Raw genomic sequence first — 20,352 nt, 5'->3', positions numbered from 1 at the left:
TCTTTGTCCAGTCATTTTATCAAGCTCTAATTCAGGATTCAGGCTTTATCAACAAGAAAGCAGAGGGAAGACGACAAACATTTCAGAGCAGCAGCAGCAGCAGCCATGTTTACTCCTTTCACCAGCAAACAGCCTCCTCTCGCACGGCTCCAGGAAGGGTGGGCTTGCATTAGCTTTCATCTCCTCCTATTTCTGGTTTGAAATCGCCAATTTGTCATCATCAGACTAAATTACAGCCAAATTTTTATAAAACCAGAAACATTTATTTCAACACTTCTAAAGCTGAGATCCTACCTGATGTGCTTCCCTCTGGACAGCGCAAAGGAGTAGCCCAGGGCACCAGCTCTTAATAAATTATTGCAAATAAAACACAAAGCCTAATTTTCTTGTATCTTAAGTACTCCATAATGGCTGGCTGGGTGGCCCATAGAATAGAATCATAGAATCATAGAAAGTTTTGGGTCGGAAGGGACCCCTAGAGGTCATCTAGTCCAACCCCCCCGCAGCGAACAGGGACACCACTAACTAGATCAGGTTGCTCAGAGCCTGTCCAACCTGGTCTTGAATGTTTCCAGGGATGGGGCCTCCACTACCTCTCTGGGCAACCCGTTCCAGTGTTTCACAACCCTCATTGTAAAGAATTTCTTCCTTATATCCAGCCTAAACCTACCCTGTTTTAGTTTAAAACCATTACCCCTGGTCCTGTCACTGTTGTCTCTACTAAAAAGATTGTCCCCATCTTTCCCATAGGCCGCCTTTAAGTACTGAAAGGCTGCAATCAGGTCTCCCCGCAGCCTTCTCTTCTCCAGGCTGAACAATCCCAACTCTCTCAGCCTGTCCTCATAGGAGAGATGCTCCAGCCCTCGGATCATTTTTGTAGCCCTCCTTTGGACCCGCTCCAACAGTTCCATGTCCTTCTTGTGCTGAGGGCTCCAGAGCTGAACGCAGTACTCCAGGTGAGGTCTCACCAGAGCAGAGTAGAGGGGCAGAATTACCTCTCTCGACCTGCTGGCCACGCTTCTCCTGATGCAGCCCAGGACACGGTTGGCCCTCTGGGCTGCCAGCGCACATTGCCGGCTCATGTCCAGCCTTTCGTCTATCAGTACCCCCAAGTCCCTCTCAGCAGAGCTGCTCTCGATCCTTTCATCCCCCAGCCTGTACTGATAGCAGGGATTACCCCGACCCAGGTGTAGGACCTTGCACTTGGCCGTGTTGAACCTCATGAGGTTCACACAGGCCCACCTCTCCAGCTTGTCCAGGTAAATGTTCCTCTTACGCAGTAAACACAAGGAGCCCTAGTCCTCACTAAAAAAACAAGTGTACTTCAGCACTAGCTGGTGATGTGTGACATAACAGCCACCACTAATTTTCACTAGCCTTGAAATACACCGGCTTTGCCTTGCTGCGTTTCAAAGAGGAGGCAGCTAATTGCCCCAACCATTCCCTTGCTTTCAATTTTGATTTTGCTATACGCAAGCTAAAATCCCAGTGTTCAGACTATGTAGTCGGTGCTTATGGTGGTGCTGCCACATTTTGCAAGCAGCTTTTCGAAAGAAGTTCCCCCTCCCTTCGCCCTTACATCCAGAACGATTATGCACACATACAAAAAGGTTCAGCCAAGTTTAGCTTGCACATTGAACTGTTCTAGCAAGGAGAATACAGATTACCTGATTTTCTTGCAGAGTACATTGTCTGCACAAGCAGATGTGCAGAGTAATAATCCTCATATTACAAGAATGCACCTGATCTGACCATATTAGAGCTTTAGTAATGCAGTAATTCAAGCAGACGACAAACTCGTCTCTAAAAGGTTTGATTAATTGGAGCACTGCTATTTTGTGCAAGTCCATGAATCATGCGTGTGATTACCTATTTGTATAACTACATAGTTAATCATCCCAAGGCATTCAACGTGGAAGCTTGCTTTTCATCTGGAAAAGTCTATTGCGGTCTTTATTTCATTGAACCTGGAGCATGAAGACACAACAGCTTGTTAGATTGGACTATGGAGACAAGGTGTGCAGGTCGGTTTGATATGAGGCCCTGTGACAAGCTGTGACTACCGCTAATAAAGTACTCCTGGCTCTCCACTCTGCTGTAAATTGTAAGTGCAAATCTTTAGCCCACAAAAATACTTTTACACAAGTGTGGTTTGGGTGAATAGCCAGGCACTCTTATGAAAATATGTACATCAAATAGATGAATGAAGGCATAGCAGCGTAGCAGGATCCTTTCCTCCAAGATAATGCTTTTAGCATCTGATAATCCTGTCTAGCCAAGGGCATTAGGAAGGATTAAATATGGAAATAGATGAACCTGAATTATTCTGTCATGCTGTGCTAATAAATCAGTGGGGTGCTCAAGGGTGAGCTATCCAAGCAGAGTTTACCTTCCCATCCATATAACATGAATTAACTTTTTTCCTATTTGTCACTAGATAAGTGCTATCGGATTTTGATTTGTGTGAAAGACTACGCTTTATTTACCACCACAAGTAATAACTTTTCTTTCTGTTATGAACAACAGCTCCTAAGCATCCTCCCAGCCCCCAACTATTTGCAGCTTAGGAAAACCCTGAGATGAATCCACTGTCTGTGTATTTAGTAACCTTCAATAAATTTATTTCTCATGAACTTGACTTATCTCCCTTTGGGCTGATGAAAATATTCAATGCCCACTCCAGCACTCCACGGCAAGGAGCTCCTCAGCATAACTACACAGCAGGTGAAACCCCCTCCTTTTGTTTGCTCTGAACATGCCTCCAGCAAGGTTCAGCTGACGCCTTCTCCTGCTTGTGGGCCACCAGTTGCAGTCAACCCTTTCCACACCAACTCACGGTTTCACAGCCATCAACCACACCTCCTCATATCAGACTGAAGAGTCCTGACCAAGTCTTCCCTGAGATGCAAGTTAGCCGCAACATTATTCATCCTTCTTGACCTTCTCTGAGTCTTTTTCAGATCTGTCACACCCTCCTTAAGACCGGCTAGCCAGACTGCACTCTGTACTCGAGATGCAGACGCTGCTTAGACGAACATAGTGCGTCATGATCTGCTCTGGCTTGTTCCTGTTTCTTTCTTCACGATCCCTACTGTGATTTGCCTTTTTGACCGCCACAGCAAATGAGTTTTATTGCTCCATTATTTACAGTTTGTTTCAATGCTGATGCTAACAGTCATTAGGGGATAGAAGGGTAGACAGATGACAAACACATGTTTCTCAATAGCCCAGACAATAGGCTACAGCCATTCACTGTCTGTATTCACAGCTAACTGTATATTTAATTTCAGTTAAAATATAACACCAGACACTTCTTCTTGAAACAATCCAATGCGAATGGGATTTTTAAAATATATTGGCCACTTTGGGAGATTGCAGTGATTCCGTGTGAGCTACAAGGCTCAAGTATGTAGAAATACATCCAGTATGCTTTATTTCTGACAACTTCTCATGCTTCTTTTTTTTTTTAATTCTGTAATTAGAGGAAGAACAGAGGTGAGTTTTATGGGGTAGCAGATCCATGACACAGTAGAAAAGGAGTTCGCTCAGATTTTGGATCAAGTGTTTTAATGAACATGGGCAAATCTTCCCATTGCTGCAGGGAAATAAATGGTGATTCGCTATCAAGAAACAACCCTCAAAAGCCTTCTGCAAGATCTTTGATGACTCTGGTCATACAACAGCCAGGTTGATGAGTACAGCACTAGAGAACGATGGAAGGCCTAAACCATGACTGGCATCAGTGCTGTCGCCCACAGCGCCTCATCTCCAGGACAGATCTGCATCAGGGCAGGCAGGGCTTGGAAGCCTGGGAATAACCAATTAGTTCAGGTATCACCCAGTAACACAACGCACCATCCTCCTGGATTTGAATGCAAGCTGAGAGATGGGTTTCATGGTTTTTGGGTTACTAGAAGAGCAAAGCCAGAGGAATTAGATAAATGGCTAATAACAGGCTTTTGTACTCCAAGGTAAGGTCTATTCTGGCTGTTTCATCCACCTGGTACCCAACATATGTAAAATACACCCAAGCTCATGCTCTCCAATTCACCCTTGAAAATTGTACAAGCTTTATTTTAAGATGTTTACAAGTTTCAGAAATGTGACGACTACTTGGGGAATGGAATTGGTTTGGTCAGACAATAGCTTTGCTAATGAGGATGAGGCTTCCTCACCTGTCCAAACTGTACAGGAACAAGAAAACTATCTGCATAGATCGCGTGGCATTGATGAGCAAGGACCATGTGCAACGCGTAACTCAAGCACAGGAGTTTTTTAAAGCTTTCTTCCTTCTAATGTGAATGCTGTGAGGGAGCAATGGCTCTTGGAAGCCCTGCGAGCTTCCATCTGCCTGCAGCCCATTGTTCAGTCTTTACGTTTTTCTGTTTCCATGGCTCAGTCTGGCTTGAATATGCTTATGTGAAGGTGAAGGTGCTGGGATGTGTCTTTGAGGCCACATTGGCTGGGCTGAATCTGTGTAATCAGCCTGGCAGTGTATGTACAACTGTATCTCCCAGCGAAACAAAACATCTGGAGCATTTACTGTTGCATTTCATCAAGAAGCAAACTCCTTCCCTTACCATCTGATGCCTCCTGAGACAGTAATTCCTTTCTCACAAAGGTGAACAAAGCCTTGCTGTTCTTTGGTTTTCCCACTTTCTCACTGACTGTTGCCAAAATACATTTATTTTTCTATATCACAGCCCCCCAGGACATCCTGTTCAGAGCTATCCTGTGAAATTCATCCTTGCATTCGGGTCCCTTCCAGCTGATCAGCTCCTTCCACAGTTTGTGTCACCCCCACTGCGCTCCTCTCCACCAGCACAGGATTCTCCCTCTCTCCCAAAAGCTGCAGATTTTATTCCAGCTGCCCTCATTTCTGGGCAGGTTTGCTAGCTATTAATGACTGTATGAAAATCGGGTATTACTCCCATATTTTAAAGGAGAGATGGAAGCTTTATTAATTGATACTGATCCAAACAAAAGCTTACATTCACTACTTAGTACTGTAAAATAATTTTCACTATGTTCATACTGAAACATGGACAAATGTAAAAAGCTGAAATGTGTAAGGTCCCCAGCTCTAAGCACCGACGCTGAAATGAAGAAGCCCTGATTTTTTTCGCATGTGGGATCTCTGCAGTAGAAATCAATAAGCTTTTCTCTCTTTAGTTTAATTCAATAATCAGCTTTTTCAAAGCTTAAAAAAATTACTTCAAAGCCAGCAACACTTCCCTTTTCTGCTCATCTACGAACAAAAAGTACACATAAGTTTTTGGGGCCTTTTGCTCCTAAAAAAAAAAAAAAAAGAGAACTTGATAATAACTTAAAAAAAAAAATTCCTAGTCATTTCTCTAACTCTAGATAAAACTTCTTTCAGTTAGTAAACGACTTTCCATAGATTTCAGTGTTGATGATACAGATTTTCTTTAGGATCCAGCATATTTAGCTCCATTTTATTTACAACAATTCTTTTATTAGCCATAGCGCTCATTTTGTATGTATTCATTTGGTCAAATCATCTTCAGGAGACAGCATGAAAAAAATCAAAAAACTAACTTCATAAGTAAGAAATGCCTTTCGCTGCCTCCTCACAAAACAAAAGATAAAATAACAATCTGCATTAATGTATGTAAAACAGGTATTTGTTTACCCATGTGTATAGCTTACCCTCCTGTTTGACAAAGACATACGAAGTCTAATGTGCTATTCCATTTAGTTGTTAAACCAGGTCTTACTGGGTATCTGTAAGGATTAAATCACTGTCTTTAGACAACAAAACACTATGATGAAAAAAAGGGAAACCAAGACTAAAATTCATTATCTAAATCGCTGTTTTGTACTTGAAGATTTAAACCTGATTAAGACCAGTTATTCAAGTAACTTTGATTTCAATCAATACTTTCACAATGCAATTACTTTTTTGTGAGAACTTTCACAGTTGCTCAGAGAAAAACAGAAATAAACGAATAATGCCAGAAACTGCAGCTGGGGCACTAAGGAGCAAGAAACTGGGCCAAAAACATGAAAGTCCTGTTTATTGTTTACACCATGCCTATGCCCAGAAACCGCTTATTTCCATAAAATCTATTTAAAATTGACCTTCAGAGAGAACAGTCGCATTTTAATTGAAGTCTCTTACCAAGTTAAAAACATATAAAACTTTTTTTTTTCCACCCTCCTCTCAAATCCAGTGATTTAATACTCAACTACTTTCTGCAATCCATCAGAACCATTTTCTAAATACCTGTCTCACCTAGTGTTACCTATGTTTTCTTAAAGGCACCAGCATCTCAGCTGGCCATGTTCTCACGTATCATCAGACCACTATATTAAGCTACGACAGAGGGAACCCATATTTGGAATAAAGTAGCTGTTCCAAGAACATGATAAAGTTGGCCTGATGATTCTTTTATGGAGTAGTTTAGGAAATAAAAGGAGAGAGAAGACAACCACTTTTGCAAGGAGGAAACTTCATTCTGTGTACTGAGCAATCCATACTCTCCCGCCAGTAAGACAGTACCTGTGGGGTAGGAAAAGGAGGGGAGACATTTTAAGCAGCAGGCAAATCTAATTAATAGGCTTCTGCAGGGAGGCACTGACAGGGAGGCCTCCTTGGCATTGCTCATCTTTCACCGCATCTTCTTCTGCAACCCTGACAGCCTGCACCTGGCCACTTGACTTCAAACTGGGCCAAGAGAGAGAGCGTGAAGAATGCGGGAGCAGAGCACTTGGGCTGGGTTTGCCTGCGACTTGGTAGGAGAGGTGAGCAGAAGAGATTTGTCCTGGAAAACAACACTTCTGGCCTTGCCAGGAACAAAAAGTTATATGAGTGTTAATCTCCAAGCTGTTGTTGCCATGCAGAAAGGCTTTATCTTCTAACATGCCACACCTGACCATCGCAGGATGCTGCAGAGCCAGCCTTGCTGGCCATGCTCCTGGGTGCAGAGCGCTCTTGGTGGGGGCTTGCCCACATGTCCCTCAGAGCAGCAGGTCACTGAGTCCCACAGGGGTCAGGGCTGGCTGAGACATCCTGGAGCCAAGCTTGAGCAGCAGCCAATCTGCTCCACCAGCACCTTCAGGGAAGCTGGGTTTGCACCAGTGGTGGGTGCTCCTCACTGTGCCTGTGTGAGCCGTGGGCAGCAATGCCCAAAGGATAGGCCCTGGGGAGCAGTGGGACAGACTGACACCTCAGAGGGCTGGTCCCTGCCTTCCATCTCCCTCCTCCTCAGAAGGTACCACCTATGGCAAGGATAGCAGCGTGGGCTCATGCAGGCTACTGAGCTGGGCCCTACACGTTGGAACTTGAGGCAAACTGGGGCTGGAGAGCTCTGCCGTGGAAAGAGGCACCTGAGAACCTGCTGCATCCCTGGCAGCACAAACACATCGCAGCATCCTGTGATACTCAGGAGTCCCGCACCAACAACGTGGAAATGGTGCTCCCACTGCCATGCCCTCACGGGGCTGTCCACACACGCCCTTAACATAACAGCACAGCCTGGGACTAACATCCAACTCCATCCCACATCGCAAACCTGCGTTTAAGAAGCCTCCTACGTGTAAAGTCTTGAATGCAGCAATGAAGCCATAAACCAAGAATGCAGGTACTAGAGCTTTATTAGATGTTTCACTGGATACAAAGAAACTGCGTTTAATATTACTCTTTTTTTTTTTTTACATTAAATACACATTCTTGTCATAAAAATTCACATTTGCTATACAGAACTGTAGGCATTTTTTACACAACACTTATTAAAGTACGATTGAATAGATCCTAAAAAGAGAAGGTGCAGCTCTGTGAACCTCTGTGGGCACAACAAACAGGGAGCTCCATGTCCTCGATGTTGAACAACTCTCCTTCCCACCGAAACAGAGAAGTTATTCAAATGCATTTATGCTCAGTGGGAATAATAAGGCTTCTGTACAGAGACCCTGAACAGTGTCAGGAGGCAGTGTGGCAGTAACATCCTAACCATCACCTACAGGATCAAAAAGCTACTGATGATTGAGGCAGTCAAAAACTTAATGACTGTCCTGGCAAGCCCACATATTTCTCCTTTTTCTTTTTAAAATTATATTTTTAAACTACATATTTTTATTTTCAATAATAATAATTCCACATAAGTGCAGGATTCTGCTTTAAGGATTCCACCTTCACAGCAAAACTGATTTCAGCTACTCGAGGAATCTCTCCCAATCAAACTGACTTTTGTAGGACCCAGAGCTGAGGGAAAAGAGTAGTATGTGTCATCTCAATGCAGAAGAAAGAGCCTAACTGTGTCTCCCTCCTAGGAGATACTCATTGGCATATCATCCAAGCCATTTTTAATTTGGAGGGAGAAAGTTTATAACTGAATTCTCATCAGTCAAGGTGAGGCCCATCTAAGAGGACATGTGTGCATAACTTGGAGTGTGAAGATAAACCATCCCAGGACATCAGATGTGGGATGCTGCCATCTTTTAGACCCCTATCCTTAACATCTTACAAGAACTTGTGGATTGCTATGGTGTACTGAGGACAACAAACCTATAATACTCACTCTGAGCAGTGTTGCTCACAGCTGGCAGTTACAGGGATGTGTATGCAGCAGTTGTGATAAGGAGCACTGAGCAGAGGCAAAGGAGAAGAGTGGGAAGATGCTGCATTTTGACTAGACAAAGATAATAGAAGAGGGTCTGAAATCAGACTCCTGCCTTCCCTCAGTCACTGTTCAGGTGGCTCTGACTGAAGCTGACCTTACACCAAACATACCGTGGGGCAGGCACCCTCTGCCTACTCCTGTCCAACCAGCCAGGCACGAGGTGGACCCTCTCTGTGTTCAGTACATCTTTCAGAATTGCCCTTGGCATCAGGCAGAGGCATCTCAGTCAGAAACCACGCACGGAGAGCTAGACCTGGCTGTGGGAATGGTAGAGAGGTCATACCTGTGGGCAGAGCACTATGTCCTGCGAGCCACTGGGCAACTATTGTAGCTTTTTTAATCAAAGCTGCCACGGCTCCTGAAAGCAGAATGCTGTACGTGGGCAGGCCAGGCCAGGCTGCTCTCAGCCCCTGACATTTATCATCTTTACCTAAGGATTTTTACAGGCCAAGCTAGATTGGAGCAGAGTTCAAAGCTCTTCCTGCGAATTTACGGCTATGTTCCAGCACAGGACATGAGCATCATTACATAGCATTCAGGCAGTTCCCCAAATCCAGGGTATCACCACCCTCCTGTCATGATTGTATCCCAGAAGGTTAATTTCAGGCCATTCAACTACATGCTCACAATTCCTGCTGGCATCGGTGGGAGCTGTGTGCGCACAGAACTGATTTTATCTGTACCACACTGGAAACCACCTCTCTGCCACCTTGTACCATCAAGGTAGTCAATCATAAAAACACCCTATTCTTTATTTACCAATACTTAAGGGAGCTCCAAATAACTTCAAGTTTAACACTTTAATGCCATAAAGCCAGGGAGTCAGCCTTATGGACAATCCCCAGTAACGTCTGAAATCAGAACTGATAATCATGGGGTTTAAACAAGATTATGCAAATGAATTAAGGCAGGTTACATAACTGCCCTTTTCCTTTAGGATTATTATTTCTTCATACACTGTAGACAATCCATACTCCCAAACACACACACACCCCTACAAAACAGCAGCACAGTAAAAACTAAATAGATCACTGAACACCAACATACTTGTAATCAATACATTGCACAGACTATACAGCATATTTCAGCCTCATCACTGGGTAAACATACACAATTCAGAACAACATTGACTGTATAACACAGAAGCTACCACTGAGATATGGCAAATACATCATATACGCTAATAGCTTTTACTTCACTAAAAATGAGTTTAGAAGTTTAAAATCGTGTTAACTGAATGATTAAGATCCCCAAATAGTGTACTCCATTGCTAATACCTAGTGCTTCACATACTAAGTTCAGGATAAACAGCACTGGAGCACTGTGCACTCCAGTTTTTTGATATTGTAGAGTTAACCTTTGCAATTTCAAATTTCCTTTGCAACACAGCATATACTTACTATACACTGACTATCTGCTCCCTTTCATCCCAGAGTAAAACTTCATCAACTGTTTTGAAGTCAGCAGATACAGTCTAGATTTATACCAGTATGACACAAAGACTTAGCCCAGCATACAGGATCATACATTCCCTTTCACGCATGTATGCATATATATACACACATGCAGATGTTTAAAATATGGCTTGAAATGGCAGGACCTACAAAACCAGTAATGCAAACAACAGAAAGTGGATGCAAACAACCCACTGATTTTAAAACTAGGCTCCTGTGGTCCGGTTCTGATCTTGCCCCTCTCCACACAAGGCAGGAATCAGACCCCGGGACCAGCTGCTATTTGGTCCAAATCACTGCAGGTTGGATCAGTACCAAAGAAAGACATCTCAGCCTGTGTAAACTGAAAAATGGACCCAGGTAGGTTTACACCAGCTGAGGCACAACATGTGTCGTGCAGTGCAGTTGCAATTTTTCAAGTATGACTGAAAAGAAAGGAGCAAGTAATCATGTGAAAACAACAGAAAACACTACTACCTGATGTGCATGCAATGAACATAGTGAGAGGGAAAATAAGCACAGGAAGTAAAAAAAAAAACATTTTGGGGCAGAACGACAGTTTGAGTAAACTGATGCTTATGAAGATCAACAGTGTAGACAGGTATTTTTCCTCTGATGGGCCGATTACAGTCATCTAATTTCCCATGCAAGATTCCTCATAATGCATGTGTAGAAACCACCCAAATGAGTCAGGTCAGAACAGCTCATCTGACCCAGCCCCATAAGTACATTTCTAATTGAAATTAAAGAGTTTCAGCTGCACATGGGTGGTGAAACTGGGCTCTCGAATGCTCCAGTTGTGCTGCATAGTCCCTTCTGGCTTGTTCTTTTCTGGCGAGAACTCCCAAACTGTATCAACAAGGAGTGCATCCCTATCAGGACTTACAATTTTGGGGTCTCGCAGATGAAACTGCCAGAAAAAGCATGGCTAGTATGCCTCCCCACACACTTTTCTGTTTTAGTAATTAAGGCAAGTTTGTTTACGTGTCCCTAACATAAAGTGCCGTGCTTTTCCAACAGAAAGAAGATAGACAGCAAAATGAAAACACAATTTTCCTCCCCAAAATCTAACATTTTGCTAAGATTTTTTTCCCCATTAATAGAGAAACTATATGATTTGTCTATTATCCTTCTCAGAGGATTTTTTTTTCTTTGCTTTTATTTTCCAGCACCCAAATGATAATTAGAATAAAACTGACGCTAAGCGAACATTTCATAACAATGCTAACAAGCTCAAGACAGTTCTATATCTATTCATATATACAGGCACGCACACACACTTTTCTTAAATACAGCAGAACATTTGCTTTGAGTACACCTCTGTGTAAGCAAAAAGCTCGGTGTGTCTGGTGTGTGTTTGAGCCGGGGGTCCCAGAAGGAACTCAGTGTTGTTGACGCTCTCAGAGTCAACATAATTTCAGTCAGAACCCAGAAAAAGAAACCTATTTTTTGCTCCACCCAAGGATTCAGATTACTATATTAAAAAGATAGGTTAACTCTTTTGACTATACTTAAGTAGCTGACGGATGACAGGTAGAATCTGGAACCAAACAAATCCAGCTAAATGAAAAAAGGAAAATAACATTTCACACCACATCACCAATGCATAAGGAAACATTTTCATTTTTCCATGTGGGACACCCACCTAGGGTGGGTTGAAAAAAAAACATATGCTCGTGTTTCATTTTACATGTCTGTTACATGAATTTTGCTTGAAGAGCCTGTGGAAACTGGAAACGAAGTGCATCACCCACCCCGTATCTTGCTCAGGTGTGGGTGAAAGCACTACAGTCCTACCCTTTGCTCAATGCAGAGATGGGTCGTGGCTTTTTGAAAATTTTTGGGGCAGTTCAGGAAAAGTTTTAACGCTGTAAAAAACCTAACTGGCTTAGATCACGGATTTCACTGGGGATGAATCTTACAGTCCTACACTATACAATAAAAACAGCTACTGAAGGAGGCATCGTAACTTCGTAACACCTGCACAGTTTTTTCAACCAAATCTACAATACTCCTTCCCAGAAACCCAAATATCATTAAGCAAGTGTACATGGATGTCTTTGTGTCACATACCTACATTTAAATGTGTCATTATACTACACATACACTTGTGTCTTCACAGTACACACACACATACACACCTTTTCCAAGGCACCCTCTCAGTACAAAACAGCAGCAAGTGTTCATTTTATTCCGCTTCTTCCAAGCTAAAAACAACAACAAAAACCCTGTAACTCCCCCAGCAACCCACCTATTAGATCAGACCATTTTTGTTTCCTTAAACTTAGTCCTTCTCATTTGTCAGAAAACAGCAAACATATGATGCCATTCTCTTTCTAACTGAAACGAAAGTTCTAGTAGTACCAATGGAACCTTGACCTTAGCCTTATCCCATAAAGCCCTGCAATGTTTCAAAGAGCGTTTTCCTAGCAAGACATTATAGCATCTATTGTTTTGCACAAATGAAATGTTTTGCTTTCCAAAGTTGCGTGCCTGTGCATTGATGTGTCCAGGAGATGTGACTGATTGCATTGTATCCAGGTAGGTGCCATACAGCTGCAAGGCTCTCATTTTATAAATCAGTAGATTTTCCATATACTTGAGCTTTATATATGTTTTATTAGAAGTAGGATAATAGATTATTCTGCTGCTAGAACAGTGCCATTCAGTAGACTTCCAGCTTTGTGTTAGGCAGTATTGTATCCCACAAACAATTTAAGGACTACAGAGTATTGTTATTAGCCAGAAATTGAACTAGTACGCTTTTTAGTACAGCAGTTTTTCACTGATGAAACTGGCACTGATTTTTTTTGTAATCAGCAGACAAGTGTTGTGTTTCTAGCTGCCTTAAAGAGAAGCTTAGACTGCACCTATTTTTTTAAGTGCAGTTTTAGTCCTGCAGAAAGCAGGTTTCTGCTATGGGACAAAATCCTGCCCACCTTACAATACACACAATTTACTTATCCCATGCCTAATCCATGCTAGACACACAAAATTTTCTTAGTAAATTCAGTGGACGTTGGATCAGGCTCTTAAATAAGATGAATCCTGGGAGGAAGTGGTGCTCAAAGCTGGCCTAACTTCGTTCCTGCTAAATCCAGGGAAAATACGCACTGGCAGCTCCTAGTACAGAGTTAGGCCAGCACCACCTATCTGCTGGCTTGATCTGGGGCAGAGACATCGGTAAACACCATTTTGAAAATGAAAAGCAAGCAGGATTTAGTCTGCGCTCTGTGCAAGCTACATAATACACGTTTACTGTCTACTGATTATGCGTGTGTTGGAGGCATGACTTTGGATTTACTTCACAAAGGCATTTAAACCTGTAGCTCACTGATAAACACAATCAGTTAAACCACCTAACAGATGAAGTGCAGCAGTTTAAAATTCTCAGGCCAGATATACTGTCCTTCGTGTCCCGGTGTAAAGCTCACACCGTCAGGAATCCTGCTGTGGGCAGGCAGAGGGCCCACACATCCCATTGCTCCAAAAGCAGCAAATTTCTTGGCACTGTTCATAACCATAGAAGACAAACAAATCACATTTGGTACGTCATGGAAAACATGTAAATGGCCTTCTTTTATCAAACACTGTAAACATGTTTAGTTTTGCTCTTCACATGAAACACAAATGTAAAAAATGATCATAACTGATTAAAACATTTCCCCTACGCCCACCCACTAAAGCCCTAAACACCTCAGTGTGTTATAGGAAGATCAAGATAATTCTTTTAAAATGCAATCTTTTTTTTTTTTTTTAAATTCTAAGTAACGCAACAACACACATATTGTAGTACTATCAAGTAGTGTCATCTTCACCTTCATCCAGGGCATAGTTGAGCTTTATGACTGTGCTGATAAAGTCACCAAGTTCTACAAAATCTGCAGTGATAATATTCACACCACTTTCTCCTGGTGTCTGAGTTCGGACCCACTGCATCATTGCAGGAAGAGCCCTATGGAGAAAACAGGAACAATAATTACTCATAAAGCAGCGAGATAAATGCATCGAGGTAGGATTTACCAACAGTGACTCCCATTGATCTTACTTGGTTTCTAAGGGAACCATGTGAGAAAGGACACAGGTTGCCACTTAGGCTTTCTGAAAACCCTTCTTTTCATAATTTTCATTCTCCCTGGAAATAATTTTTTGATTGCATTTCAACTTCTTAGTAGAAAATAACAAAAGGAAGATCACACAGGCTCACAGTAATTATTGATCTTGCCTAGGGGCAGGGGCATAGACCAGATACCTTTTCAATATCATCCGGCCATATGACTCCACAGGAATTGTTTATGGAAAAAGAAGTAACAGAGAACTCAAGCCATTTGCAAAGCATGTCTGACACATTCAAGGAACCACTGAAAATAGTATTTTTGGGGACGATGGAGCAACCATGATTTCTATAGTATAAATACAGCATATACCAAATACCCTTTCTTTCCCACTATTAATATCCCAGCCGTGAATTATATTTAATCATAAACCCACAGGTAGTAATTGAAGTAAAAAGCATCACAGTCATCCCCACTCTTTTCTAGGATGGCGTATTTTTATTATGTCAGACCCTTAGCAGGAGAATACTGGGGTGTAAAAGCTGTCTGCCTAACTGGGTTTGTGAGTATAAAAGAATTTTTCAACACCACAAAAATATAAACTAATGATCACAAGAAGTATCTATGGAAAAACAATGGGGTCCCCCATCCTGCTGAGGAAGTCAAGCAGCAAGATCCAGCTTTTAGAAGACAGAATTTAACAGAAAACATAAGGTACAGATTTTTCAGAGCAAGGGTATTTGACCACTGGAACAAACTCCCAACAACTGTGACAAACTCTGCAACACCTGGAGTCTAAATCAAGCCTGGATGCCATTCCAAAAATACACTCTCAGTCAACCTCAAGCTGCTCAGTCAAATAAAAGAACCTACAGACTGGGCAGGGCAGCAGTCAGTTTCAATGAACATCGCATTCTCCCTTTGCTCTAAAATCTATAAATCTGTGATTTCCCCTCAGTCAGCACGTTGTACAGCCTTTTTCACAGAGGCAAGGTAAATGTAAAACGTTGGTCTGACAGTAATGTAAATCAAGTTGAACATGCTGAACATAAATCTGCTCCCAAAAGCTTTAGGAAAATAGATCTAAAGAAAACAGAACTATTAGCAGACACAGATTGTACTTGGTGGTGGCCAGGAGAATCAGTCATTTTTTAAAACAATTTAGTACAGGAAAAATCCAAGCAGTTCTAATTAACCCCTTCCATGATTTTACAAGTAAATGCACAACACTAAGGTTCTGCTTCAGAAAAATGTGCTTAAATCCACTGTGAGATCCACACTTAAGCCCAGCAACACATCATCTTTTACTCATCATTTTGATCTGCCTGAAGCACATGCATGTATGCACAACATCTTTAGATTTAAGTTTATATAATCCCGAAAAGCTTCACTCCGTGGAACTGTAACAGGCACAGGTCAGGTGTTAAATATCTGGCAACGCCTGGACTGTTTGAAAATATCCGCGAGCAACCAGAACCAGGACAGATCTCAGCAGAACAGCATGGACCACCAAGATGATAAAAGGCAGCTCAGAGCAGTTGAAAACTCCACTGCATCTTCACGTGCAAGAGACACTGCTGAACACTGGACAAAGACACAGGGCTGAACTAAGATGGCAGTACATTGCCTTTGACTTTAATATCATCCTCTTTAAGGTCAAAGAGTTTCAGGTTTAATGGTGAACTGATTGATTGTAGGCAGGCACTGATTTTTTCATCCTTCCTTCTGCATAAGTTGATACCCTTGATATTTTATTCCCCCCTAAGGCATAATTAAACTTCTTTTGGTGTCCTTTATTTGTTCTGAAGCTGTTTCTGATGTAATTCTGTCTTCAGACTACAGAGTTTGCTGTCTATATACTTAGCCATATAGACTAAAATACTATTTTCTTTTTCCTACTCCATTCTTTTTAAGACAGCCTTTAACAGATAGTCATGCCTCCTTTTGATTAGTGCTCTATCTTAAACTCAGTTTGCCCTGCCATTTCACCTCCAGTTAGGCTTGGTGGTTAAATGGATTATTTACACTTTACTGATATTTCACACAAAACAGAGCTGCGTGACCCTTTGTTCATACGCAAATTCTTAGATGAAGTCATGGAAATCTTTGGTTCACGAGACTAGAGAGCATTCAAAGGTAAGTCAAAAAGTGAATGAGATTATCCAACAAAAAGCTTATTTGCATAGCAAAGCCAAAGAACACAATCTTGCAAAAAAAAAAAAAAAACTGAGCAAAAGATTCCACTGACCTCAAAGATTTCATCTAAGTTATGCAACTCTGCCTACAATAGAAATTCATAGAAAATACACATACACATCATGTTCCTCCCATAGTACCATCTTGAAAGCAGATCATATCAATAAGAAACCACACGTTGCTCAGTTTCAGTACAAATATCTCACATGCTCACAATAATTATTAGAACAAGCCTGCTTTAACATTCCTCAGGGTGCCTTTGTGATAGCAGCACAAACCTTGTTCACCCTTCCTTGTAATTTCCAGCCTCTGCATGCCTCAAACTAGTAATTGTTCTCATTAAGGGTTTTAGTCAGAGGAACACAAACCATGCTGTGTAGCAGCCACCTACATCACTGTGCTCACAGAAACCCAGAACGTATCATGGTCTTAGTAGATATTCTCGCAATGTTGACAAGAAATGACTTTGCACATGAGCATACGCAAGCCTCTCAGCTGGCAAACCCTGAAAGCAGCGCTACCTCTGTGTTAGGCAAGTCCTGGTTCTCCTGCGGAGGCTGTTCAGGTCCATGCTTAAGGGTCTCACGGGAGCTCTGGCACCAGTGGTTCAGATCCCAGCCCTGCAAGGGCTGAGGACAGCCCAGCTGTGTGCATACAGGCCACACTCGTAGATACTCAGGGTTAGTGAACTCTGCCATTATGCCAGTAACTACAGTGGTGTAGTCATACTGTAACTACATCCACAGCTCCATTGCGCTAGCGTATATGTAACAGTGTCATAACAGTAGCAATGCCACTATTGAAACTGCATGCAGGACAGGCTCTAGCTCTCCTGAGGGCAACCTCAAGTCTTCCAGCCCTCCTGTGCCTCAGGTGCCCCCACTGTAAATGATGTAGTAAAAGCTGGATGAGTTGCTCAAGAGTCCTACTGGTCTCAAGAGATGTGTTGTGAGGTTTCAGCACCATGAGTAAAAGTTCTGAAGGGCATACAAGATGAAAAGTCCTGTGTTAACATGGCACAAATGAAGAGCCAGGCAGCTGGAAAAGCTGACAGACACAGAACACCATCAGCCCTCAAACTTCGTGCAGTCGGCTGTGTCACACCACCGAGCAGCCCAGCCCTTGCTGCCACAATCCCAGTTCCTGGAAGGAATTGCTTCTAACCCCTACGGGCTGCAAAAGCCACTGTGTAACGCTGAGCCATATACACAGAAGGGTGCTAACTGCCTTAGCCTAGAGCCAGGGAAGAGAGAAGGTGTGCCCACCAGCAAAACCTGCATGGGCAGAAAGAGAGGTGTCTCCTCCTCTCAACCCACTACCCAGGACACGGTTTTGACCCTGCTGCAGCTCCACCAGCCTGGGTTGGGGCTGGCCAGGTCTGACCCTGCTAGGCCAGTGCAGCACTGCCCCGCAAACCAGCATCTGAAGTTGGCTCCTTTTTCCACTCCCCTTGCAGAAGGGAGGGCTAGCAGCACTGGCAAGGGAGGGAAGGGAAAGCCACAGGACTGGGGACCTTCAGCAGTGATGGGGAAGCAAGGGAACAACACGTTACCTGGTTTGACTATGGATTGAGACCAGTCATCTTGGCAAAAAATTTTCTGTGCTGAAGGAATGTACAGAATACATCATTTACTCGGACTGACTGGGAACTAGGTGGTACCAGACTGCTGCCCTGCACTCCCAGGAGGGCGAGAAAGCAGGGGGGTGAAAACGATGTGACTGGATGCGGTGTGGAAGGACCTCATGGGCAGGGCTGTGGTCCAGCCCCAGCCCATCACCACTGCACCTCAGCACCAGTGGCCAGGTCCACGCTGCCACCCACGCTGTCAAGCAGCCTCCTGCAGCAGCTCTGGGACCCACCAAAATGTCTGTGGGAGAAGGGGAGAGCAGAGGAGATTGGGGCAGTAGGGACCTAACTACACTGGACAACGGCAGTGTCACGCAGAGATGTTTGACATGGCTATATTTCTTCTGAGACCAAAGCTTTTATCTCTGGGCGGTGCCTCACTAGGTCAGAGGTATTTTCATTTGGGCATGGCGTGGGTATCAGGACGGCTTACATCATGACGCAAACATGCCTTACATCACCGTTTCCAGCCTTTTTTTGTTGAGAAACCATATACTTTCTCACATAGCATTGCTACAGTGATTTTCATTTACAAACCAGTAAAATCCAGGCTTAGCTTTCACAGTTATTTTACTACCTCTATTTTCCCTGTTCTGTTTGCTTGCTCATATAAACAGAAATGTGTGCAGATTTCTTTTTAAGTTTTCCACTTCTTTGAGGAACCATTTTCTGATGCATTAGAGAACTCAGCTGAGAAACACTGCCCTAAACTATAAAATATGCACAGCCCTTTTCGAAGCTATTGAATATTCAAGACCTCTTTTTTTTTTTAGTCTATCAAAGATCTCACGTGGACTCCAACGGTACTGAATTTTGTTTAAAAAATAATAATTAAACATTCAAGTAGCTTCAGTTCAAGTAGCAAAACAGCGAGTCCTATTATGAGTTTTCAGAAAAAATATATGACCTAACTAATTGCATTAAAATTTGCTTTAGAAAATTTGCTCTTAGGCTATTTTAGTTCAGAAAGAGGAGTGGTTTTTTTTATTGCCTGAGTCATCAAAGCCTGACAACGTGACAGAAGACTAACGACAGCAGTGCTCTAAGACAGGACCTCCTGTGGTGAAACAGCCGTTCCTCTCCGCAGAGCTTTCAAGGGAGAGGAGGAGTAAAAGCAACTTTGTAAACACAAAACAAAAGGGCTGTTCACTGTTTAATGAGAGTTTGATCACTAAAGGCAGAAAATAAGTTTTCTTCTGGAGTGCAGGGAGCCAGTACAACCTAACCCAGAGTGAGAAACTGGTCTCATTTACAGAGTGTGATGCTGCCTAGCATTAAGCACCCATTACCAGTAACGCCATTGCGAACTGAAGCGGGTCCAGTTTCTCAGGGCAGAAATGACACACAGCATTTCTTCCCTCTCCAGTGAGGTACACACCTTGCTTCCCTGCAGCCTTTCGCAAATAGGCATTACTCTTCAAGAAAAACAACACTCCTCTGCAGGATAACGTACTCCTACGAGCCTGAATCCCTACACTCTTTTAACATTTCACCCCCTCCATCCAATTTTACCCACGTTTGCAAGAACACTGATTAATTCTGGAGCCATAACTCACCACACACTGACTTTGGCTTTTCAAGGATGTTGACAATTCATCGCTCCAGTGGGAGCCGTGGATGTCTCCCGTGTCACTGAATCATAAAAATCACTACAGGGAAGAACCTTGGAAAGTCATTTAAGTTCATCCAGCTCAGCCTGGGCAGGATCAACTACACAAAGATCAGCTATACAAACCACTCCTGGCAAATGTTTGGTTTAATCAGTTCTTACAAGCCTCCAGTGATGGACATGTCACAACCTTCCTCTGTATTCAGAGCATCCTTATGTAAAATATCCCTATACATCATCATTAGCTTCAACTGGAGCCACCAGAAATAATGGTACTAAGGTGCTCTACTCAAGAGCATTCACCAGGTCCTCACCCTGTTCCTGCTAAAGATTTACTGTTCATCAGTAAATAAGCTTCCCTGAAGAACATGAACCTTAGGTCCCATTCCACAATACACCATTCTACCATAATTCTCTTCTGTCCCCAAACTAGTTTAAAAGGTCCTCTTCTTTTAGAAGCCAGCCATTTGTTTCTGTCCCCTGATGAAAATTTACCATTTTCTCAGTCGCACTAATAGACCTGTAAGGACAAAACAAAAAGCAGCACATGGAAATGGTCTGAATTAACAGAAACAAATCAGCCATCTTTGCTCTCCCTCTATTCCAAAAGACCCCAGTTCATTGAAGATATTTGATTTACACCAGGACCTCAAAAATTGTTGAATTGGCACAACCAAGGAACCAATGAAGTGAAGCACAGAGATTTACATGAGCTCAGCGGGAATGGGCTGGGAAGGAACTCCTTAGATGTACTTCCTTACCCCTCAGA

The 20,352-nt window shown here is 42.8% G+C and overlaps 1 protein-coding gene across 1 annotated transcript in view; it reads right to left on the bottom strand.

The window, feature by feature from the left end:
• Positions 1-7,633: 7,633 nt before the first annotated feature.
• The window catches only part of PLCXD3 (phosphatidylinositol specific phospholipase C X domain containing 3), an 81,192-nt gene continuing 68,473 nt past the window's right edge, over positions 7,634-20,352 (bottom strand). The window contains exon 3 of the mRNA XM_075411591.1: positions 7,634-14,051. Coding sequence (XP_075267706.1) covers positions 13,895-14,051 — 157 coding nt within the window. The 3' untranslated portion in view covers positions 7,634-13,894. The remainder of the gene's footprint in view (positions 14,052-20,352) is intronic.

The sequence above is a fragment of the Opisthocomus hoazin genome, chromosome Z, assembly GCF_030867145.1.
Source record: "Opisthocomus hoazin isolate bOpiHoa1 chromosome Z, bOpiHoa1.hap1, whole genome shotgun sequence".
NCBI lineage: Eukaryota > Metazoa > Chordata > Aves > Opisthocomiformes > Opisthocomidae > Opisthocomus > Opisthocomus hoazin.
This window is presented reverse-complemented; position numbering and strand designations above follow the sequence as displayed.